The sequence below is a fragment of the Chinchilla lanigera genome, unplaced genomic scaffold (genome assembly GCF_000276665.1).
Source record: "Chinchilla lanigera isolate Chin_1 unplaced genomic scaffold, ChiLan1.0 scaffold00096, whole genome shotgun sequence".
In the NCBI taxonomy this organism is placed as follows: domain Eukaryota; kingdom Metazoa; phylum Chordata; class Mammalia; order Rodentia; family Chinchillidae; genus Chinchilla; species Chinchilla lanigera.
In genome coordinates this window covers 837,282-863,431 of record NW_004955497.1, presented here as the reverse complement: position 1 = coordinate 863,431, position 26,150 = coordinate 837,282, and the positions used below count along the sequence as shown (strand labels likewise).

Below are 26,150 nucleotides of genomic sequence, written 5' to 3'. Positions count from 1 at the left end.
TTTCTAACTGACAACGTATATTTGCCACAAGTCAAAGACTAGTGTTACAAAGACAGGATAATGAAATAAACATTGGTAGATAATTTCTGACATCATTTCTAAGTAGTTTTGAGGGCCCTAATAATATAACCATATAAGTCTCCTACATATACAAAGACATCAATCTCAAGGTAAGCAAATATAGTAAATAAAATGGGGTTGCCAAATCTGTCATCATTAAACATCTTTACTATTTTACGATTATCCCAAAAACAAATTCTTAAAAATAAAACCTCCTCTCCATAGCACTGCAAAACCACCACCACAGAAAAATAAACCAAATAAATAAAACTTGAGCCGAATATATAACTCAGTGGTAGAGAGCTTGCTTATTAGCATGTCTAAGGGCCTGAGCTTGATCTCCAGCACTGCTCAATAAATAAATACTCTAAAAGGACAAGGTTCCATTTTTGTGTGTTAAACTAAAATCAAGCATTTAAAAGTATCAATTACATTTTCAAGTCATTTCTCTCAAAAACACTGTAATAGAACAAAACACTCACTTAAGATTCACATGAATCCATGTGAGAGTATGTTAATAAGTTCATGCTCTGTGTACTCCTACAATCTGGATCTTTAAAATGTATTCAGAAGCAAAAATAAAATAATGAAGACACTTTTGCTCCCAAACTGTTCACCACAATTATTTTACATACCTCTGCCAAGTAGCAAAGTTACCTCCCTCTTTTTATTTACAAAATACAAGTTAAAATTTTAAGTTGTAAAAATTTTAAAAAAAGAAAAAAAAAAATCACACCAAGAATTCCTACAATTCTTCTCAAGGTACCATTTTAACACCTTCAAAATATGATCTAAATTGTGACCTTCAAAATGTGATCAAAATGTGATCAACCATTACTGATTGTTTCTAAAGAGGTCTCTTACAATTTTGAGGAAATATTTGTCTTCACATGCTCCAGAACTATATTCATAGTTAAGCTTTATAGCACTGAGATGTTTTCCCCTATTATCAATACAGCAATTAATAATATCCTGTTCGATATATAACTATTCAAAGCCCAAATTTATACTCATTTTTCATATGAACTAATACAACAGCCAAAGGGGATTTACTTTGACCTTCTAGAAATAGTTTTAGATAAGACTTTTTTTTTTTTACTCTTTCAAAATGGTTTTAATCACTAGTGTCTCTTCAATATGGAAGTCTCCAATAATCCACAAGGAAAGTAAAAAAAAAAAAAATAGTTAAAAACATGTATCAATTACTCAAAACTACTGTTCAACACTCATAACGGAATCATCACAAATATTTCTATGAAATAAAACAGAACAAATTTTAGAGAAATGATACATTCTGCTACACTGTATCACTGAAACTACAAGTATAGCCTAAAGGTAATGCCTAAGCTATAAAGAAAAAAAAAACAGTAGAAATTCTACTTCAAGTTATAGAGAACTAAAATGCACAAAACTTCTAATGGACAGTGTGATCTGGGCTCAGCTGGTGTGGACATTTTAAAAATAAGTAAGTTATGTAATTGTTATGGTACTTGCTACGAAGTTTTTAAAGTCTTCTCAAGGTAGCTGCTGTAATTAAAATTTGAAGTAACTTGCCTTATAGTACCAATCCTGAAATTTTTTGCAGCAGTCTTCACTGCAGAAATCTCTCACAACACCATCAAGTTCTTTAGTTGCTCCCTTCTTACAGAGCTGAGAACAATAGTTGCACGTAACACATCTTAATCCTAAACGTCTTGCAAAATCCTGTTTGTACAACAGTTTGCAACCTGAAAAATACAAGGTTCAAATATTAAACAAAAACAAAAAAATTCTAAGCTAAGACAGCCTGTAAGTCTAACAGATTATTAGTTTTAGAAAGTGTCCAATAAATTCACATAAAAGTCCTCTTTCTTTCCTAATCAAAATTCTAAAATCTACAGAATATGGACTATATTAGAAAATACCTTACAATCATACATGCTGGTCCGAATAAGCAATGCTTTAAAATCTAGTAGTCTCAGAATGATGGTATTCTATTTGCTCTGTTTAAACAGGATCTTAATTATCTGAGTAAGCACACCACTAATAAGGATTTTAGAGAAATGAATAATGCCAACTGCTGAGAGGTTCTGATTAAATTCACAGATATGTTCAGCTAAGCAAGCATTTTAGCCAGTTTTCTAGCTTAGCCCTCTCTGTCTCAGCCTATGTGGACCCTTTCTGGAAGTAAAACTGGTTTACTGACTTTTCCAGTGAAAATACTTGGTTATCTATTCCCTTAATGAAATACTTCTTTCCCTCCTATATTACTGCATTATTTTAAGTGGTTTTTTTACTTACCTAATGTTTTCCCCATAATGTCTCTATGAGGATTAATCTTCCCTACTTTACTCAGGCCATACCTTGTAAGTAGAACGACCTACCTTTTCCTCAGATGCAACTACTGAAATTCTATCCATCTTTTAATAAGCTCCAATTATACCTCTATCACTAATTCTGTCCTCAGAACCCAGTTTTAAGTGACCTTTCCTATATGTAAACATGAACTGAATTGTTTTATAACTTATCTACCCATCATTTAATGTTCTATATTGCTCAAATGCTGTATTATGACTTCTGTTATCTTTAACTGTATCTAAAATTTTTTTGAACAATTTTACCTTTATTAGCTTTAACTAGGTTTTTATACTAATACTAGGTATATGTTCTGTTATTTCCAACAGGTTCCAGTAAAAAATTAGGTGGAGTAAGAGAAAGCAAACTGTATGTTGTCAGGTAAAAATGCACAACCTTTTAAGCTTTTTATTATTCATTTAAATGTTTAAGACTCTCTAACTGAAAATGATGTTAAGTGTCAATTATATATTTGTTGCTCTCTATTCATGTTATGAAATCTACACAGAAGGCTAAGTGGTGCAGATCACTGACATATGAACAATTACATCAATGCCTTCAGCATGAAATCAGTAAGACTATTTCTGTACAAAAAACTCAGGCATAAAAAAGAGTAATTTAAAATTATTCTCGTTAACATTTTAGAATTTATTATTTTCATAACAGCTTTGTTCTCAACAGTGAAACAATGATTACCTTTCATTCCGGTTGAAACATTTATTCTAAGTAAGAAAGCCTTGTTTAATGAGGCTTTTTACATACAGAACATTACTACCTTATTATGTACCTTTTTACATACAGAACATTACTACCTTATTACGTGTGAAAGGTATAAATATAAGCACTACTTAAATGGACTGATAAATATTTTACTTTTGCCATCATTTCTTACTGCCACCATTTAGGATTTCCCAACCTTCTGTTTTCTCAAACTAGCAGGAGAAATCCATAGGAAAATGCAGATCTGGGTGAAAAAGAATAAACGAAAAAAGCCACATTGGAAAATAAGTGAAGAGAGGAGGTAAGAAGGAAGCTGAGCGCTCCAGGATTTAGGTCAAAGAAAGAACGAATGTAAAAGCCAGCTCAGAGCAAGAACGTGACACTGTGGAATGCTTACAAGGACAAGAGCCCCAAAACCACAAAAGCTGTAATTCTGGTTGCTAACCCTAGATATAAGTTTAGAAATAGCATCCATTTTTATAATCTGCTGTGTGGCAGCAGAGCAGCATAAAGCATAAAGAGGAAAAGGGAAATTCTTAAACTTCCTTCCTTACAACAGAACCCAGTGTTTCCAGGCATACCATATTTATAAAGTAAATTTTCCTACTGTAGGACTGTCACTATATGTGATTTTCTTTGTGGTATAGATAAAGTATTCCTTAACTGATATGCTTGGGACCAGAAGAGTTTCAGATTTTTTTTTTTTTTTTTTTTCGGTCTTTCTGAAATAGGATCTCGCTGTGCAGTTCAGGCTGGCCTTGAGCTCACTTTGTAGCCACGGCTGGTCCCAAACTCACAACAATCCTCCTGCCTCAGCCTCCTGAGTGCTGAAGAGTTTCAGATTTTGAAATAGCCACATAGACTAATTTACTGACTGAACTTCCCTCACCTGAAAAATCCAAAATCACAAACACTTTAAAATGTTGGCACTCAGAAATTTTGGATTTCAGATTTTTAGATTAGGGATGTTTATCCTAAATACTGTGTAGGACAGACAGTAAAGCAGGCTGGGAAAATGAAGCTAATGTACAACAATTCTAACCCACTTGGAAAATCTACATTCAGGCCACAATGTAACTCTAGGCAGCATGGTATGGGGCAATTTTTATTCTCAAAACTTCCTTATAATGGAAAAAGTTGTTACCAAATTCTTAGAGATAAAACTTTTGAGGTCCAGAGGTCTACAAATACATACAAAATAACAAAGCAAGTCAGTAGAAAAATGAACTCAATATTGGTCAGCTACATTAAAAACTGTGCAGCTACTCGTATTTTTAAAATATTTTGTCAAAAAACATTAAATATCAATAAAAATTATGAACACTGTATATACACTTGCCTTCACTACAGAAAGGTCTCTTAACGCCAGAGAAATTTACTGTTTCATGAAGAGTCTTCTCCTCTTGACAGTATTCGCAATATGTAACTATGCAATGCAGCTTCTTATAGTCATCTGAACAAGTTTTGCTGCAGAACTGATGCACTTTGTTCTAAATGCACAATGGGAACCGTGGTAAGTATTTGACAACCACCTTAAGAACAAGTTTAAGAAATAAACAAGCCACTTTTATAGACAAAAATTAAATCATTTACCTATTTAATGTCAGGATCGTGGGGGATACTTTTCCTACAGGCCACAGACACCTAATTTAACCAATTCACTGCTAAGTTTTATAAACACAGTTCCACACAATTTAACAGCCATTAACCACACTAAAATTACTCAGTGAAAAGAATGAAAGTATCACTAAAATAAAAGGTAGTCTGGCATTGCTAACAAAACTGGAGAAATGGCAAAGCAACAATGGAATATATGATGTAACTACAGAAATATGAGGATTATGATACTAGTAACATTTTCAGCTAAAAATAGTCTGTTGAGTGGAGGCAAGTAGATTCAGTCACATTCCTATCACACCCTTATTCTGTAGTAAAAGATCTGTCATGGCTCGATATTAAGGTTAGTGCTATCACACAAGGTGATTAGAAACTTCAGACTGAGCTGGCTCCCTTAAAAGGAATGTATTTAGTATTCTTTGGGTCCCAAACCCACAATAGGCAGAGCTACTTTTCAAATATCTAGTCAGGCAGTTACCAACAAGGTACAACTTCCAAGGCAGCTCTACTTCCCTCATACTGAGGAATGATACAGACTGAGTTTAAATCATTTACCTAACGCTTACCAAAGACATGAAGATTGAAATAAAGGAGAAGCAGTCTAGAAATCAACTCAGTAGTTAAGGCAATCATCAACTGAAATGGCCCCAGTGAGCACATAACTTCTAAGAGGTAAAAAAAGGCAACAAAGAAACCACAACTGCCATTCACGGAGTCAGAAGCAAGAAGTCCCTGAACTCTCGTTTTCCTGAGGTTCCAGACAAGTTCAACTCGTAACAGCGTCTGTAACTACTTACAACCCTTAGAACAGCCACTTAGCAACACACTAGGATTACAGAAGCTGAGGAGCGCTGGCTCCGATATGTGGAAAGGGGCCTCATTTTCATCTCGCTTTATTAAAATTCAGTTTGTGCAGTCTTCATTTCTTTTGTAGCACTGTATTATATGCTTTGTAATGGGCTGCCTTTTTGGCTTTCCTTATTCATCCTATCTTTAAGCCTTTATTCACTATTCTTGGGCCTTCATCTTTACTGTCACTTAAGGAAAATATTAAGTCACCAAAAATCATCATTGAATACCAACAAGTTTCAAAACAAAGAACAAAAATTTAAATGCTCCTGAGATAGCACCAAATAAAATAATAAACTAAAAAACTTTCCAACCATTAAGATAATAAACTTTCAGAAGTATTTTACAAGTTACGTGGTTCACTTCAGGGAAGCACTTTTCATCGAAGACCCAGACACTGAGTGAGGTGCCAACAGTCACCGATAAAATTTTGCTGAAGAGTAGCCTTGTCAGTGAGTTCGTTCTACATCTTGTACGCCATTTTACCATACACTCCAGGCCTCGCTTCCCATACCACTCTGCCCCCAAAAAAGTGCAAAGAATGAGTGACTGAAGACGAGCACTACTCAAGAAAGAAAATGGCAGTAGGGCCTCCTTGTCTACCCATCTATCCATTACTATCCCCTAGGGAAACCAAGTATACTGCTCAGAGCTGCTAAGACTAAAAGGACACAGCAAAGTAAATTAGTAATCTAGTAAAGGTAAGAAGATAAACTAAATATATGAGGATTCATAGCCCTCTACTCTTTTACTAAAACAAAATTATAAAATGTTAAATAATGTGGCATATGATTAACAAATTCTATTATTTACAAGTACCGAATGACACAAAGGTATTATAGGACACAAATATCTACAAAGACAGAGAAAAATGGAAAACAATGTACAGTCACTTCAGGTATGAACCTAAACAAAATCACATTCTGTATTCTACTAGGAATGTAATAGATTATTGTGACTGCGGTTTCAAGAATTTCTTGTCAATCTCAAAGGAAACAGACTCGGATCTACTCTCCCTTAAGTAAATAAGCCAACTTTAAAATCTTAAAGACTTATTCTTGTCTACTAAGAAATAGGTTTCCAGATGGAAATACCAGCGTTTTTGAAACTAGGTTTTCATTTTAGCACTAGATAATATACATAACAAAATATGACTTGCCTCCCATTCCAGGATTTCTGGTTTTGAACAAAAGGAATTTTTACAGTAGTTGCATTTCAACTGAATATCACTTGGTGCTACAAATGGACCATTTGGAGATGACTGCATGCTTAGAGCCTAAAATAAAGAACAAAATATACTGAGCCTAACAGGCACTTTAGAATTTCTATGTGTAACTGCTGTAAAATTCCTACTATGTACAGAAACTAGTACGAACCTTTGTTAATATTTTTTCTAACACAAAAACTACACTTGTAAGTTTTGTTTCCAAAAATTATACTAATACACTGTTAGTTCTATAAAACTGAAATTTACTTTGTTGTTTTAATCAAAGGATCATTATTTACCTAAAATAAGTACATAAGAGAAAAAAACAGTGTAATTACGTTTTCATTAGAAAATGTAATCAAATAATAGTGAGATTAGTTGCCGAAGTCCTGAATTAGCAAATAAAAACCAAAAAGACAGAGAACATAACCCTCCAATAACTATCAAATGTGTAATGATTTGTCTCACTGCATCACTGCTATAATTTTCATTCCAAGTTCATCAATGAAAACAGCCTCTCACTTTTAAAGATTAATCTCTTCTTCAAGGTTAGAAGAAAAAGATATATAGGTCAATATTCATCCCAGGAATTTACTGTTAATTTTATTAATTTTTTAAAAGTTAAACTAACTTACAGAGTAACATAGGATCTGAGCATACTGGGAACTTAAAAGGTTTTTTCCCTAATTCTTAATACAAATGGTGAGTACACCGGTATTTATCATTCTTTTGAAACACAGACATATTACACATACATATTACATATAATATTCTGAATTTATGAAATAGCTAATAAAAGTGAATTATTCAAAGCACGGTGAAGGAAGAAAGAAATCTATCATTTTTAAATTATTTATACATACTGCACAACACAGTATTTGTGGAAAAACTAAAAAAATGCAGAATTAAGACATTTACTGTTAGGTAAAATTGTTTTTAAACATATAAACATTACTCTTGGAGTTTCCAAAATACTGACCCTGAAAAAGTTAATTTTTTTTACAATAATGGACTATGTTATGGTCTGAATGTTTGTGTACCCCAGAATTCGTAAGTTGAAATCCTGACCCCCAAGGTGATGATATTAAGAGATAGGGTCTTTGAATCACCCTCCTGATCTACTTGGTGCCTTTATTAAAAACGAGGCCTGACGGAATTTACTCATCCCTTCTACCATGTTAGGGGAAGGCACTGTGTATGAGAAAAGGGCCGTATCAAGGCACAACCCTGCTGGAAGGCCCTATCCTGAACTTCCTAGCATCCAGAACTACGAAGTATAAATTTCTGTTATTTAGACAGCAAACCCGCCGTTGTAAAGTATTTTGTGACAGCAGCTGAAACAGACTAACAATAAAATTTTATTATCTTACTTTTAAAATGAAAAAAAAATCTAATAAATACAGAATGTTCAAAATACATTTTCTGCTTTAAAATAAGAAAAAACTGTTGCCTGTTTGTGAATTTTGTTTCATAACCAGGCAGTGATGAGGCTGCCTGCAGGCTTATCTGGATGGATTTCTCAAAATCAAGAGCCTAAATTAAGTAGTTATTTCTTTAAAACATACAATGCAGGCAGGAGCCTCATCAAATAAAGAGCACTACACATTTCAATAAAACGAAAAGGTAGTTAAAACATTTTCAATAATTACCAGTTCAGTACTCAACAAAATAAAAAAAAAATAAAGATAATTTAACATCTGGCAAGGAGTATATCACTGACACTGCCCTCCTCTTTTCAAACTATCATTATTTTATAACTTCTAGTTCAAGAAAATCCAACAAGGTAGAAATAACATTTACCAGTAGAATGTATCAATGGTTAGCCATGATCTCAACTTCTAAAATACAAATTTAGTCTTGAATGTGGCTTATCTTCTAAATTCAGTGAGGCTATTACTTAACAAAAACAACATTCACTTGCCTAAATTCAAAACAACCTAAATTTAAATGCCATAATTGTTGTAATAACTGTTGTAACATACTTAAGAAACTATATTTTCAGTTTAAATAAATTAACATAAAGCACAGTACCTGGAACAAAGTAGAACTGTTGGATGAATTAACTCATGAAGCATGGCTTTATGCACACTTGGTTTGAATCTTTGGGCAATACCCTGAAATTTTCACACACAACAGGTAAACCTACTAGTACTACCTAGCTAATGCTTGAATCCCCTCTCAACTCCTCCTTTCTAGTGGTCCACCAGGTTATCTTTGAACACTTCGGTAACACTATCTTCTGAGAGTATCCACACTCCAACTTTGAAGAACTATGTCACACAAGTTCATTACATCTACCAAAATAAATGCTTTTCTGAAATTAATCCTATACTAAATTAAAGCCTACTATAAGTCTCATCCCCTCCTTACTGCCTCATTTCTAAGTTTACTTAACATTTCCAAGCTAAATATATTTAATTCATTATTCATAGAGAAGATTTCCCTTTCATATCCACATTTTATTCAAACCATCTAATAGGAAAATACTATGTATCAAGCAATGAGTTCAACTATGTGAAAATTCATTTTCCCTCAAAATCTGTATCATAAAACAATTCCAAAGCCAATCACATACTGTGTTAAAGTAGAGAAGTGGTGAAGCCAGGTCTTTCGTAACTCACTATAGAATCTCCACCCTCCAATGTGACCCTCCATTAAACTATGAAAAAAATTAATACATTTGACACAGGTAGAGCATATTACACTGGGGACAAGGAGTATACAAAATAAGCAACAAACCTGAAATTTAGCCACACAACTGGAATTGCAAAAATTATACAGTTTTCCATCAGGCATCGTGGCTTGGTACTGAGGTAAAGAGTTTCGCTTACAAAAATGGCAAATAATTCCCAAACCTAGGAGAGAAAAGGTACATATCTGATTTCTTTATAAAGTAATAAAAGTTGTTTTGTAATATCTTACCTGACTGTTGAGTTTTTAATGAAAGTTTCTATAAACTACTATTTCATTATCTGTACTTTAAATATTCAAGATACTTATACTGTAAAAAATACTGTTATTGGGTGTGCACACTTGTAATCCAGCACTCTGGGAGGGTGAAGTAGGAGAACGATACACAAGTTAGAGCCCAACCTGGGCAACTTGGTGAGACCCTGTCTCAAAAACAAAACAAAAAAAAGCAAGGCTGGGGATGTAGCTTGAGTGAAGGCTTTGGGTTTAGTCCCCAGTAGTGTTAAAAAAAAAAAAAAAAGCTATCACAAAGGACACCTCTAGTATTTTGTCCCTAAAATACACATGTATACACAAAAAACCTTTCAGGTAAACTTCTGAATGGAGCAATTTTACCTAAGAACATACACGGAGAAAACTTAAAACTCAGTAACTTAAAAATAAAAGCAGTTTAAAATAAACATAAAAACAAAACTGAAGTGGTTGTTTCTGAAATAATCATGTTATTAAATTTCTTAACTGTGCAAATATCTGGAACTTACTCTGTGATTTTGCGTATTTTGTCTTGTGACTGTTCATGCAAGCAGTTGAACAATATGGCTCCATATACCCATTAGGACCTATACACTGAGTCATATCAAAAAACCTGCACTGCGTCCGGCAGCCAGTACAAGTCGTCAGCTTTCCGTATTTCTAAAATTTGAAACATAAAGACAATTAACAAAAGTGTCATTTAATTAGAAAGAACTCACTGTATTATACCTTTTGTTTCTGCAGAACAATTCTGTTAATCTCTAATCAGTTTTAGAGTCAAGAATCCTCATCTATATACAAATTGTTAGTTGTAACAACTGCTAACTTAAGGTCAAACTGGGTCATAAGCTAATTTTTCAAAAATAGTGTTATTCTCTAGAATTCCTATACATAGGTTAAGTAAAAACTGAGTATCTAGGAAAGGCACAGTACTGTTTCATTTACAATAAAGACACACTTGTCTTTTGATGGAAGAAACTAAATGGATCATGAAATGTAAACCTTAAACTGGGTGTGGTGGCACATGCCTGTAATCCCAGCACTCGGGAGGCTGAGGCAGGAGAACTGCGGTGAGTCCATGGCCAGTCTGGGCTACACAGTGAGTTCAAACCCAGCCTGAATTGCATAGTGCTATCCTGTCTCCAAAAAAAGGGAAAGTCAGCCTTAATAATCAAAAGTACAATGAAGAAGGAATTTGAAGATTTAAAACACTTCTTCCATTGGGTAGGTCCAGTTCCAAGCATTTTTAGACTTCTGTTTGAAAAAATGATTTACCATTCTACAACATTTAAAGACCTTACACAATCACAATAAATTACAGAATTTTAAAAAAAAAAAAAAGGATTTCTGGTTATGACCTAAAAGTCAGTGATTAGTAGATTATAATGAAAGTTAGTAGATTATAATACATCTTCCTATAATGAGGTGAGTATTTGCCAACAGGGAGGTACTTCAAGGAAACTAACACCAAAAGGGATACTTTAAGTTATTAGGAAAAAAGCATTATCAATGAAATAAATACTCTCATACAAATACAATTCAGATGAACTGTTTGTATTAAAAAATTAACTTCATAATCACAATTAGAAGTCAAACATGAGACTTCTTTAAGTGCAATTTGTATTTTTCTGAATAGTTACATAAGCCAGTCATGAATATCCATCTTTCCACCTAACGTTGATGCTCTTTAACTCCACCTTCATAAACAAGAGCATCAGGTACAACATAAGAACGTAAGAAGACCAAAAATGTTCCATGGATGCACAGATGAACAAGTAACAGATGCCGTAACCTGTGGTGGGGAACCTACTGCACACATGGCACATGCGGGAGGCAGAGCGCTCTCTGTCAGCACGCGAGCCAAGTCACCCCAGCAGCTAAGCACTGGGTAACTGTTGCTTTTTCTAAAGTAAAACCTCAGTATTCAGGTTTAACATTAGTGTTTACATTTTGCGATAAATAAGCAGGTTTTGTGTTCCAGTTTGGGCACTTGGTCTCTAAATTGTTCACCATACTGCCATGGAGTAGCCCAAAAATAAACACTTGAAACAGATAAACTACATAGAAAAATTTCACACACTATGAGATTTCACCAAATGAATGTAGGAAGTTAAAGTTTAGAAAACATAATAATGAATAGGGGAAGGAGTATTATAGCTCAATAGTAGAACACCTGTCTGGCGAGGCCTTGGTTTTGATCCATAGCATCAAAATGACATAAAACCAAACAAAATACTAAACAAATGAACAAACAAAAAACCTACAAGTAACATGCACCAACATCAAAAGAAGAAAATAATTTCTCACCATAGAACAAACAGAACAGGTATGAGAAAAAACCAGCTTTTTTTAGGGGCTGGGGATTTAGCTCAGCGGCAAAGCGCCTGCCTGGCAAGCACAAGGTCGTGAGTTTGGTTCCCGGTACCAGAGAAAAAAAAAAAAAAAAAAAAAAAAAAAGAAAAGAAAAAACCAGCTTTTTATGTGCTAAGAATTATGTTAACCATTCTGATACTGTAAGAAAATAACCCATGTTGCCTTTTCCTCATTTGCTTAAATACCACATAATGGATGCCTAAACTTTACTTGCAAAGGTGGAAATCAATTATCTGATAAATCTCAAAAACAAGTAATTATCAACAGACATCAAAGGTACGGTGACAAGGAACAGTCAAGAATAGTTGTAAATATATATTACATCTATGATTAAAAAATAATCTGCTTCAATGTTTTAAAATGTATTGCAGTACAATTAATCCACTTCAAAATACCCTCACCTCAAACGTACTTATCCCATCATTCTTGCCACTTTCTAAAGTGTCTTTAGTTGCATTACTGCAGCTGTCTCCACATCCTGAATCAATTCAAAACATCTACCTTTCATAGTACTTTTGACTTTGGGAAAGAGCCAGAAGTTGGTGGATGTCAGATTCGGCGAGTAAGATGGATGAGAGCACATCATAATGCTTGCAAGGGCCAGACTTTCTGTTGTGTGGCACTCATTAGCAGCATTCACATATATTCTTTTAATCACGTCTCATGAAGACATTCCAGAATTGCTTCAGAAAATGGCAGGAACAATGGGGTGTGTTCGAAGTACAGGAGATTAAAGGTAATGTGTCCTTTACTGTGATTTTGAGAGAAAGTGAGTGTGCGAGTGTCCATGTGCACCTCTATTCACCGTACTTTTTGACCACCCCTTTGGCATTATGAACCTATCAATGGTACAAGGACCACAGAGAATACTGTTCTGTGTGTTTCCTGAGGTGTATTTGAAGATATAAATTTTCTATTAGAAGGATAAAAGAAAATAGATCAATAAAATGTCAGATAAATGTGTTTAAAACTTGGGATCACTGTAAAAATTAATCCTAAAAAGTTACAGAGGGACATCTGTAATTATGTTAAAAAGATTATAGAATGAAAAATAAAAGAGCTCTTTTATTATCACACTCAGCACATATGAAAAATTCCTTTATAAGTATAAATGAAACTCAATCATCTAATTATGAATTTGATTTTTATTATCAGAAATTTTGAAATTAACCAAGTGAGACTATCAACTAGATATGATCCTGATGCTAGTTTTATTAACAAAATGACTACAATAGTTTGAAGACATCAAGTAAAGAACAACTTAAGCAAATGGTCCATGCTGACAAATGGTGTATAGCTGGAAAGAATGAGAAAGTACCATCAGAGAGATAAAATCATTAGTACTGAGAAGCTTTCTATCCTGTCAGTTTTACAGTTACTGCTGCTCCAAAGAATGTTTGCTTCACTTCACAGACAATCCAATTAAGCATATTTAAAAGTCATACAAATGTTCTATGCATACTACATACACGCACTTAGTGAGTAAAAGAAACAAAAGTAAAAACATCAAAGATCTACACATAACTTTAGTGAAAAAAGTGAAAACTATAATGAAACAAGATACTGGTAAAGTAAAATACAGGTATGACAGGAAGGTGATGTCAAACTGGCTCATTATCACTCTACTCGTTTAAACAACTCCACATGAATATAAAAATAAGTCAATCATGATTTAAAACTTCTAATTTTTCCTTCTAAAGGCAGGGAACACATGCTGTTCAATATAGTTTCAACAAGCCAGTGGACTTCATGGGAAGATACTGAAGAGTAAGGTTGGATGCACCTGTTGATGCAAACCTAATCAAAGAAATGGGGCCATATGGTACAGTCTGCACACAACCTACTTCCTGGCAACTTTCAAATTCAACTAGAACTTAACTTCAATTCATGACAACAAATGGAAAAAAACCCTTTTACTGAAATGTACCATCTCTTTCATTATGATCAGAGGCAACAAACCAGCTACCCTAGCTTTCTTTATATTCAGAGATATTCTATATATTTCATACCATTCTCAAAATGGGTCTGTGAAGAATCCTGATTAGAGGATGTGGTGGTAATAACACGGTATTATACTGTTTCTACACTGAAATAAGGGATAAACTCAAAATACATACTTGGTTTACGCAATAAAAATCACACACCGTTGTCCCTCATAAGTCTTCTTTTAATGTACATATTGCACCTCTGTAATTTAAGTTTTCTAATTGACAGTGGGCACTAAAAATGGTGGGAATAAAGTTTGCTGAACAACAGATTTACACGTTATCAAATATATTCCCCTCCAAAGAACTTAACAGATCTTCCATCCAAGTACTAACCAGGCCCGACCCTGCTTAGTTTCCAAGATCACACGAGATCGGGCGCATTCAGGGTGGTATGGCTGTAGACAATAACTTAATAGATCTGGAGGGAAAAAAACTGCCTTTACTCGAGAGAAACCTAGCAGGGACCACTTTAACCAAGAAAACCAAGTCAACATAAAATAATCGGAAAACATTTCTCAGACATCATCACTTTTGACATATTTATGCCAAAATTGCATTACTTCAAATGCAAGCCTGAAAAAAATATGCAGCACAAACACAAACTAAGAAACACCCTACAAAATGTCCTGCAGTGGTATCCCAAAGTGTCACAGTTATAAAAGACAAAGACTAGGGAGCTATTCAGATTAAAGGAGACCAGACTTCTACCCAGCCACAGTATGTTAATAGGAGCTAGATTCAACATATCTTTTAACAATGAGAAAACTACACAATGGGAGCCTGGAGAGAAAAAGCTACAAAAAATGGCTTTCGCCCCAGATGGCTCACTTGAGATGTTAGTAAGAATTGCCTCCTCAGTATTCCATAGCCATGACGAGGCGGCGGCCAAGGACAGAAAACAAAGAGACCAAGAAAAAGCAGCTGCTTTTGTTGCAGCTCTAAGAGAAACAGACCCTAAGTCTGATTCTTAGGGTCCCAAGAAGAACTGGACGACTACATTCATCTGCTATCACTGTTAAAAGCCAGGCTACCTCAAGAGGAACTGCCCTAAGAAGCCCCCTGGGCCATGCCCTGAATGCAAAGGAGACCACTGGAGATTGGTCTGCCCTCTGAAGCAGAGGCCCCAGAGCTCAGACCCATCCTACCACTTAGTCCAACAGGAATGAGAGGGCCCAGGGCATACTCTGCCTTCTCCCTCTGGCCAGACTGTCATCTCCATGAAGAAGCCCCAGGTAATCATGACTATAGAGGAACAGCGAAACAGCCTGTTGCTAGACACAGGTGCAAGTCTCTCAGTCCTTCTTTTCAATCCTGGTATCCAGCCATCACACCTCAGTGAAAGGAGTCACCAGTGAGGAGGTAATCTGCTATTTTTCACAACCCTTAGGCTATAACTACTTGTTAGATCCTTCTTGCATATCTCTGTCTTCCTGAGAAACCACTTTGAAGATACCACCATCTATTACAGCAGCCATTGATATTTTCCTACTAATCTGTCCATAACTGTGTATGTTTGTATTGTTCCTATGCTATTTTGTAAACGGGTGTATGTTTATTACTATGTGTTTCCTACAATAACCACTGAGAATAGTCAATGAATATTCAATTGGTCACTCATGTATAGCTCTATTTATTTTCTTTAGAAACCACTTTGAAGATACCATAGTACAACAACCATTGATAATAACCCACCACTTTTGTCTGTGACTCACTATTATTTGTCTATTTGTTTTCCTCAGAAACTATCTTGTAGATGGCAATATGTAAAACAACAACCATTGGTAATTTTCTACCACTTTGCCTGTAATTCGGTAAGCTCCCCCTATTATTATGTTATCCTTCTTTTACTCTTTAAAATAATAAAAATAAGTAAAAATGTTTTTAAAAAGATAAAAAAAAAAAAAGAAAACTACACAAATGGTATCGAAACAATGGTTTTGAGACTCTGCTCCCAAGTGTACACCTACGAAAAGGAAAACAAAGACAGTGAATCGTTTAACTACCAAAACTTATGTCTTGGAGGTAGTTCTGGGAGGGAAAAGAGGAAGAGAGTAAGCAAAAGCCTAGTACTAGCTTCATTTAGTTGAGAAAACAGATGAAGTTTAAAACAAGTTGGAAGCAGAATAAGGAAGCCAAGGTAAATGCACATACATACAGAAAACTGTGGATAAATTGAAAACAAAGACTAGCAAGGAACTGATCTGTGCATGTGTTGTAAAAAACTACCTGAGGCCTGAGAAAGAATTAAAGCCCCACCTGAATAAGATTATTTATTTCCCAACTACATACAGGCTAAATATACTCTGCTCCCGCTGTTCTAAAGAGGGAAGACCTTGTAAGAAAGACAAGGAGACCAAGGTAGACTCAGAAGGTGTAACTATAGTAGTACAGATAAATTATCCCTATACTAAAACTGTGTTCTACCAAAGGTTATTTACACAGATTAAAAGGTTCAAATAATTTCCAGTAACTTGACAGCATGTCAGAACAATGTAGAACATGGTTTAAAGTAATATAACAAAACCCAGGAATCAACATAAATTACAAAATACTGAGAATGTAAAATTACCAGGCATGAGAAAATACAAGAAAACACTACCCATTAATGAGGTACCACTACAGTGGGTAAAGATGCTGTAAGAATTATTATATACTGATCTTGATGTACTTAAAAATTAGCAGTGGAAAAAATGAACTCTCCAATTTAAATGGAGCACAGAGGGGGGAAAAAACAAATAGAGCCTTGGCTAAAAAAGTACAACAGCAAGAAGTCTAATGAATCTGGAATTGGGATCTCAGAAGACAGTGAAAGAGAAACTATTTAAAGAAATAAGGCCAGGTGTGGGACACGCCTGTTATCATAGCTACGAGGAAAGCTGTGACAAAAGGACTGCAAGCAAGTTCAAGGCCAGCCTGTGTGAACTAGCCAAGATCATGTCTCAAAATAAAATGAGACACAGGGACGATCCTGGATTGGAGCCTGGAGAAGAAACAACCTTCATCTGTTATGTAAGAGACACTAATGGAGAAATCTGAGTAAAGCCATAGATTAACCTGATAAAAGTGTAACAATACAAATTTCCTTAGTTTGGGCACCACTGTACTACATACAGTTCCTATTATATACAGGAGAACATTCAAAAGGCTTTGCTTTTTAAGCAAAGGTTTAATTTTTACTTTTCATTTGAGGACAAAGGGGAAAGACTGGGGGGTTGGCTAGGGATTCAACACAAGGACTTGGCTTATCAGACGTGAGGCAAGCCTCTATCATAGAGCCCTTTTTATTCTACTTTGAGACAGTCTGGGTAAGTTGCCCAGGCTAGGCTCAAACTTGTGGCACTCCTGTCTAGGTCTCTGGGATAGCTAAGATCATTGGTATGCACCATCAAGTCCAGTGAGAACAATTAAATATCAAATTAAATGCCTACTGTGTACAAGGAACTAGGCAATAAAAATTTACAATTGGAAATAATTTTCTGAGTTAATAAATGTGGCAAAGAAAATGAGCATATCATAAGAAAATATTTATATCCAAAATTTCATAAAATCAGAAAATCTTTATTTTGGAGATAAGAACCATTCATCATTTGATTTATTTTATTTTTCTGGTACCAGGAATCAAACTCGGGACCTCACGCTTGCCAGGCACGCACTGTGCTGCTGAGCTATATCCCCAGTCCTGACACACTTTAATATACTTGTATAACTAGTATATCAACAATAACAAAAAAGGATATATTTTAATATACCTCAAAATTCACATGGTTTTTCAGATACATGTACTAGCAGAGCTTGAAAACCTCCACTAAGTACTTGAAGTGGGCCATAAACTAAGTGCTTAACGTGGGCCATACACCCCACCTACGTTCCTGCTTACCTCGGGCTGCATTACGTAAGAGTCCTGCATGTGATCTCGAACCTCCTTCAGGAAGCTTGGATGGCTACCTACCTAAAAAAAGATTTTAAAAGACTTTATAAATATATATATAACTACTAGGTTGAAAGGTAAATGAACATTCTGTAAAAGTTGCTTCTCAATGATCTATCTATTCGGAGCTGTAAACTCATTTCAGCTTAAAAATACAGATCTGTCCTGTGCCTGTTGTTGTCCAACTTACAGAAGAATTATTCAAATAACTTTAATTTTCCCAGAAAAAAAAGTGATGTCATGATGAAACAGGGTAAGGATGAAGAGACAGATTTGACTCACCACTAACAGAGGATAATCATGTTTCTTATACAACTTAGTGTGTTCTAAAACCTCTTTAAAATATGCTAAACTAAGCCTAGTATGGTGGTGCTCACCTGTAATCCCAGTATTTGGGAGACTAAGACAGGAAGACTGCTGAGAGTTTAGAACCAGACCGGGCTACATAGTGAACTCAATGCCAGCCAGAACTACAGTGAGACCCTGTCTCAAAGTAACACCCATGGAAATGCTAAACTATAATGAAATTTCAAAGTAATTTGGAGATTATAATTACTATCAACTGCAAAATGGGTGGTTTTGGGAATTCTACTAAAAGCGTATAAGAGCTTCCTCTACTTATTACAATGCAAATTTACAACCTTACTCTTTACAGAAAATTTTTAAAACATATGTATCCTTCTTGACATCAAAGTCAAAACATCAGGCTAGAAGAAGAACACTACTTAAAGGCAAGTGATTAGCACTACAGTTTCCTATGACAGGCTCTAAATTACTAATGAGGTATATCAGAACATGCTAGAAACTAACTGAGCAATGAGGACACAGATAAACAACAAGGGCAGCCAAGTTAAAAGTTAGAGGCAAAGGTTAAATGATAAAAGGTTACCACCTAAGCTGAGTTGCTAGGATGAAAGAAGTAATTTACTAGACTACCTCATGTAGTGGTTTCCAAACCTGTCTCTTTATCAGTAAAAGATATGCATTAACCTAGCATGGTGGCAGAGGTCTGTAACCCCAGCTCTCTGGGCAGCTGAGGAAGGAAGACTGCAGGTTTCAGCCCAGCATGGACAGTCAACTTAAAAACCTTGTCTTAAAACAGAAAAACTGAAAAGGGCTAGGGATGTAACTGAGTGCAAAGGCCTTGAATTCTATGACCAGTATTTTTTTAAAAATAAAAAAAAGATATGCATTGGCTCCCGGGTATTTATTTGTGAATTGTGAACATACAGTATATGAATTACAAATATATATGTTTTAAAGAAAAGGTGATGTATGATTTTAAAATAATTTTTATTTTATTTAATAATGTAGCATAGGGTGTGGTTCAGCACTGGAACATATGCTTAGCCTAAGCAAGAACCTGGGTTCAATCTCCAGCACCAAATAATAGTAGCAACAGAACAAACAATACTTTCTATAGCCCCTGGACAGAATAACTTGGTGTTACTGCAGGTTATGTGGGTAGCAGCAAGAAACTCCTACTCTCCTCACAGGGTAGTAACAGCCACAGCCCAGAAAAGAGAACCCACACCAGCACAGCAGTAACAAGCACCCCCACCTTCCAATGATGTCAGCAGGTGGAGGTATACTTCTACCTCCACTTGCCAAAGATGAGGTGCAACCTTCTTCTCCTTGCCAGAAGGCTCTAAATGAGGTCAGCTAATACAGAAACTTTATAAAGATCTAGAATCTCTTAACATAAAAATCCAAAATGTTCAAGATCAATTAAAAAAGTAAGTCCAAACAAGGAAAACCATAATTTAAAAAGACACCAAAATTAGAAATACCCAACAAAGATTTTACTTTTTCTTTTGTCTTTTTGACACAGGGTTTCACTAGCTATGCAGCCCAGGTTGGCCTTGAACTCGTAGCAATCCTCCTGCCTCAGCCTCCCAAGTACTGGGATTACAGATGTGCCCCACCATACCCAGATGACAAAAGATTTTAAAACAATCATAAAAATGCTTTAACAACCAAAACAAATACAATTAAAAACAAATGAAATAACAAACTTTCAGGTGGGCATGGTAGCACACACCTGTAGTCCCAGCACTCAGGAGGCAGAGGCAAGAGGATCATCACAAGTTTGAGACCAGCCTGGGATACATAGTGAGTTCAAGGCCAGCCTCAACTACATAGCAAGACCCTGTCTCAAAAAAAAACAAAACAAACAAACAAAAAAGAAACTTTCAGCATAGGAATACAGGATAGAAAGAATAAATTGTAAGGAATCAATGAATTAGAAAATAAAACAATAGAAAGTATCCCATCTGAACAGAGAAAAAACAGACTGAGGCAAAAGGGCAAAGAACAGGGCCTCAGGGGCCTGCAGGACTAACAAAAACATTTAATATTTACGTCCTCGGAGGAAGAGAAAAAAAGAAGACATAGCTAAAAATAAGTCCTCAAAGAAACAGTATCTAAATATATCTTAAATTAGGCAAGACACCAGGCCCAGGCCAAGCCAGGAGGACCCAGAAACCATAGACCCTTCCCACCCCCGGTGATGGTGAAGGCAATGGCGACCCCTGCTGGAGTTCACACTGAGCCAAAAAGAACCAGAAGCACACAGCACAGGAAGACAGAGGTGACAACCAACAGACAAATCTGATCAGAGAAGAGACCAACACCCAGGAAGAGTTTCACTTCAGGACTTTAGCGACTGATACCCCACCACAGAAACAGGGTGAGAGACAGCCCTGGGAGACAGGGTTGGACAGGGTGAGAGCTAAGTAGGGATCTCCGGGGACCCTCTGGCACACCCAGGCTCAGGCCATGATTAAAACCTAAAGAAGCTCATGACCACCGAACCAACACTCCAAAAAATTCTTTAAAAATATCCTAGAAGGACAGAACAGAGCTGAGAATACCAAAAGTCCACAAAATGAATACAGCCAGGTATGGTGGTGCACACCTGTAATTCCAGAACTTGGAGGCTGAGGCAAGAGAAATGTCAGCCTGAATTACACAGCAACACCCTATCTCAAAAAAAGAATACATGTTCTTACATATCTCTGTCTTCCTGAGAAACCACTTTGAAGATACCACCATCTGGCTGGGGATTTAGCTCAGCGGCAAAAGCGCCTGCCTGGCAAGCACAAGGTCGTGAGTTCGGTTCCCGGTACCACAGAAAAACCAAAAAAAAAAAAAAAAAATGAAGATACCACCATCTATTACAGCAGCCATTGATATTTTCCTACTAATCTATCCATAACTGTGTTAAGTTTGTAATGTTCCTATCCTATTTCATAAATGGATGTATGTTTATTATTATGTGTTTCCTACAACAACCACTGAGAAGAGTTAATGATTTTTCAGTAGGTCACTCATGTATAGCTCTATTTATTTTCTTTAGAAGCCACTTTGAAGATACCAAAGTATAGCACAACAACTCTTGATAATCTCCTACCTCTTTTGTCTGTAACTCACTATTATTTGTCTATTTGTTTTCCTGAGAAACTATTTTGTAGATAACAATATGTAAAACAATAACCACTGATAATTTCCTACCATTTTGTCTGTAATTTGCTAAGTCCCCCCATTATTATGTTATCCTTCTTTTACTCTTTAAAATAAAAAAATAAAAAAAGAATACATCATGTAGGGCTACCAGTTAAGCAGAAGGGAAAGAAAGCAAAACAGCAACAGCAAATTAATACAATGACAGGAATAAGTCAACACATATCAATTATAACTACCAATGTAAATGGACTCAACTTACCAAAAACACAGATTAGCAGAATCGATCAAGAAACAAAAATCAGTGGTATGCTGCACACAAGAAACACATTTAATGCAAAAAGAAATCCATAGACTAAAAATCAAAGGATGGAAAACAGTAAGTAGTCCATGCAATGAGAACGCAAAAACAAGCAGGAATAGCTATCTTGCTTTTAAAGTGGATTTCAAGTCAAAGCTGATCAAAAGAGGCAAAGAAGGACATTACATATTGGTTAGCATGTTCCCACTGGCTCGAACCCCTGGTGGTACATGCCCATCAGCAGCAGGTTGATTATTAACATAACAAAAGCCACTTATGACCAACCTACTATCACCATCATATTAAACAGGGAAAAGTCGAAAGCCTTTCCCCTAAAATCAGGAACAAAGATGCCCATTATCACCACTACTGTTGAACAAAGCCCTCAAAACATTAGCTATGGAAATCAGGCAAGAGGAAGAAATAAAGGGGATATATATAGAGAGAGAGAAGGACAAAGTCAAAATACCGTTATTTGTAGATGACATGATCCTTTACTTACTATACTCAAAACATTCCACCAAAACACTCCTAGAATTGAAAACCACATGCAGCAGTATAATAAAACATAAAATAAACACAAAAATTAACAGCATTCCCATACACTAGTAATGAACTCACTGAAAAAGAAATTAGGAAAACAATACCATTCACAATAGCATCAAAAAATTATTCAGGTATTAACCTGAGGAAGTGAAAGATTTCTACAATAAAAATTCTATTACTCTAAAAAAGGAAATCAAGGCCATCAGAGATAAGGAAACGTATCTTCTTTCCTGGATAGGCAGAACCAACATGATCAAAATGGCTATAATTCCAAAACTGATATATAGATTTAATACAATCCCAATCAAAATGCCAACACCATTTCTCAAAGACCTAGAGAAAATAACCCTACAACCTATGTGGAGTCAGAACAGACACAAAATAGCAAAAAAAAATCCCAGGTAACAAAAGCGAAGCAGGTGGTATTATAATCCCAGACTGCAAGTTATACTGTAAAGCTACAGTGATTAAAACAGCATGGTACTGGTACAAAAGAGGCATGTGGGTCAATGGAACAGGAAGCAGAAATAATCTGTATCTATTTGATCTTGATAAAGGGGCCAAAAATATACAGTGGAGGAAATCAGCCTCTTTAACAAGTAGTGCTGGGAAAACTGTACATCTATATGTAGAAGATTGAGTTTCTAGGCCTATATATCTCAGCATGTACTAAAATTAAATCAAAATGGATCAGAGATCTAAGTGTTAAGACAAAAACAATCTGCTAGAAAATAGGTCCAACTCTTGAAGACAGGCATAGTCAAAGACTTTCTGAACAGAACCTCAAGAGCACAAGAAATAATACCAAAAGTCAACAAGTGAGGTCACATCAAATTAAAATCTGTGCAGCAAGGGGAACCACCAGTAGAATGAAGACACAATACACAGACTGCGAAAAAAATGCCAGCTATTCCTCAGATAGAGTAATAAAATCAAGAGTATATAAAGAACTCAGAAAGCTGACTCCCCAAAATAAAAGATGCAGTCAAAATGGGCAACTGGAATGAGTAGGCCCTTCTCAGAAGAAGCACATATAGCCAAAAAAATAGATAAAATATGTTCACCATTGCTGGTCATTAGAGAAATGCACATTAACACTACACTGAGGTGCTACCTTATCCCAGAAAGAATGGCTATCATCAAAAAAATCTAATAATATATGCCAGCAAGGAGGTACAGAAAAAGGAATTGTACACTGTTGGTGGAAATGTAAATTAGTACAACCACTATGGAAGTCAGAGTAGAGATTTCAAAAAACTGAAAACAGAAATTCCATTTAACCCCAATAACCCCCCCTTCTAGGTATATTCCTAGAGTTAAAGTCATATTACTGAGATAGATACATACTCATGGTTATATGACCACAATTTATAATACCTAAATCTTGGTAACTATGTATATGTCCATCAACAGACAAATGGATAGAATAATGTGGTTTTTATACAAATGGAGTACTATGTTGCCATAAGGAAAGATAAGTTTGAAGTACTTGCTGGTCAGTAAACATCCAATTTGAGAATATAATATTAAGTGAAGTAAGTCAGACACACAAGCTTAAGTATCACATGGTTTCCCTAATGAGAAACACTACACACACACGGAGCAAAACAAAAGAGATAAATAAGAGGTAGGGAGAATTTCAAATACATCTCCAAATTGCATACCCTGTTTTCAAAATTTTTAAAATACGTATGTTCATTTGTTTCCTTTATATTACTAGTTTATCCTAATTCACTGAAAAGAGTTTTATTATCTGTTTGTTTCTTCTTTGTAAGAATCTTTGGGTCTACATCTTGTACTCTGCGTAACTAAAGAAACGATACAGTGTATTAACTATGTTATTTTGTTATGAAATTGGTTTTTTTATAAAATAAGCAAAAGAATAAAAATTACTAAACAAACAAAAGAGGGCAACAGACAAAGAAACACAATAAAAAGCGAAGTTCAGCACCTAGATCTCCACCCGGGCCTTGCTGCATGCAGTAAGATGTGGCATCCTGACACCCTAGCCACGGTAATGTCAGACAGACCAAGTATAAAGTGTGACCACCTCACATTCCACCAGGCAGTAATGAGACACCTTATACGATCACCAATTGCTGTTCTGGTGGCTTGACCTAATGGAAAGTCAAATTATTCATTAATAACTACAGTACTGGTGGTGAATCTAAGGCACGCATGCCACAGCAGACTTTGTATCACCGAGAGGTCTAAAAGGTTTGCCATCACTGAACTACAGTAAAAAGACCAAAATTGAAATCAGAGTCAGAAATACAATGAAAAAAAAAAGAAGGAAAGTCAACAAAGCATAAGGGGCATATAGGACAAGATCAGGCACATCAACATGCACACAGAATTCTAAAGTCAGAAGAGAAAGGGGCAGGAAGATTATTTGAGGGGAAAAACTAATGGTTGAAAACAAATCTGGTTACAGATACAAGTCTAAAAAGCACACCAAATTACAAGTAAGATAAACTAAAGACATATACCATTATCACACGTGATAAGCCAATTTGGAAGACAAAAAATCATGAGACAAGAAGGAGGACTCATTACCAGGATTCTCAGTATGTTTAACCTTCAGTTTCACAAAGAAACCAGGACAAAAACCAGTGAGAGAACACAGTTAAAATGCTGTGGAGGGGTGCTTTCCAACAAAAACACTACATCTACCCAAACTGACTCACGCACAGAGGCACATACCTGTAATCCCAGCAATCTGGGAGGCTGAGGCAAGACAAGCACCAAGTTAAAGCCCTGCCCCAGCAATTTAGCAATTTAATGAGACCCTGTTTCAAAATTTAAAAATGGCTGCAGATGCCACTCAGTACAGGCAGAAAGGGTGATGGTGGGGAGTCTTTTACACAAGATCCACTCCACAAAAAATGCTAAAGGTAGTTAAAGCTTTTTAATGAAAAGTCAATTGTTAGTAAACATTAGGACATAAATAAAAGGTAGCACTATTGTATTTTTGATTTATACCTTCATTTTAAAATGTACTGTGTATTAATTTTAACATATGAAAAGCATAATACACTAGAAATATTTGTCTTTTTTTTTTGAAGTACCCAAGGCTTCTGTAGTAAGCTGCATTCCCATCCCTTTTTATGGAGAAAGGGTCTCAGTAGGCCACTAAATTGCCCGGGATGGGTGGAACTTGTGATCCTCCTGCCCCAGGCTCCCCAGTGCTAGCATTACAGGTGTGCAGGACCACAAGGAATCTGTAACAACAAAAAAGGGGAGAAGGGAAAGTAGTCATGGCAAACCTATGGCATGCATGCTACCGCAGGTTGTTTATATCACTGAAAGCTCTGAAAGGTCTGCTATCTGAAAGGATATAGAGAAAGGATATAGAGAAGCAGATTTTCAAATACTAAGTTATTATCAATTCACCCTAGATTGTTTTAAATGGAGCATACTCAATATAGTCCCCATAACCACAAAAAACCTTAAATTTATACATATAAAAAAATGAAAAGGGAATGAAAGCAATTCATTACAAGCTGTTAAAATACAAAAGGCAGTAATCAAGGAAATGAATTTTAAAGGTGAAAAGATATTCCATACAAGTAATAACTAAGGGTTGGGGATATAGCTCGGTGGCACAAGTGCCTACCTGGCAAGAGCAAGGTCCCAAGTTTGATTCCCGGAACCAAAAAAAACAACAACAAAAAATAACTAAAAGGGAATTGGAATTGCCGAAATATCAGCATATAAGAACATTTAATCAAGGGGCTGGGGATTTAGCTCAGCGGCAAAGCGCCTGCCTGGCAAGTGCAAGGTCGTGAGTTCGGTTCCTGGTACCGGAGAAAAACCAAAAAA

At 35.7% G+C, this 26,150-nt stretch overlaps 1 protein-coding gene across 3 annotated transcripts in view; it reads right to left on the bottom strand.

The window, feature by feature from the left end:
• The window catches only part of Zmym2 (zinc finger, MYM-type 2), a 116,736-nt gene that overhangs the window by 31,945 nt on the left and 58,641 nt on the right, over window positions 1–26,150 (bottom strand). For 2 of the 3 annotated variants that reach the window (XM_013505487.1, XM_013505489.1), the window contains 6 exons: window positions 17,969–18,040; window positions 10,240–10,390; window positions 9,527–9,642; window positions 6,740–6,856; window positions 4,454–4,604; window positions 1,615–1,787 (listed from right to left, as the gene is read on the bottom strand). In XM_013505487.1, the coding sequence (XP_013360941.1) occupies window positions 1,615–1,787; window positions 4,454–4,604; window positions 6,740–6,856; window positions 9,527–9,642; window positions 10,240–10,390; window positions 17,969–18,040 (780 nt within the window). The remainder of the gene's footprint in view (window positions 1–1,614; window positions 1,788–4,453; window positions 4,605–6,739; window positions 6,857–9,526; window positions 9,643–10,239; window positions 10,391–17,968; window positions 18,041–26,150) is intronic. The other variant, XM_013505488.1, reaches the window with a different exon arrangement.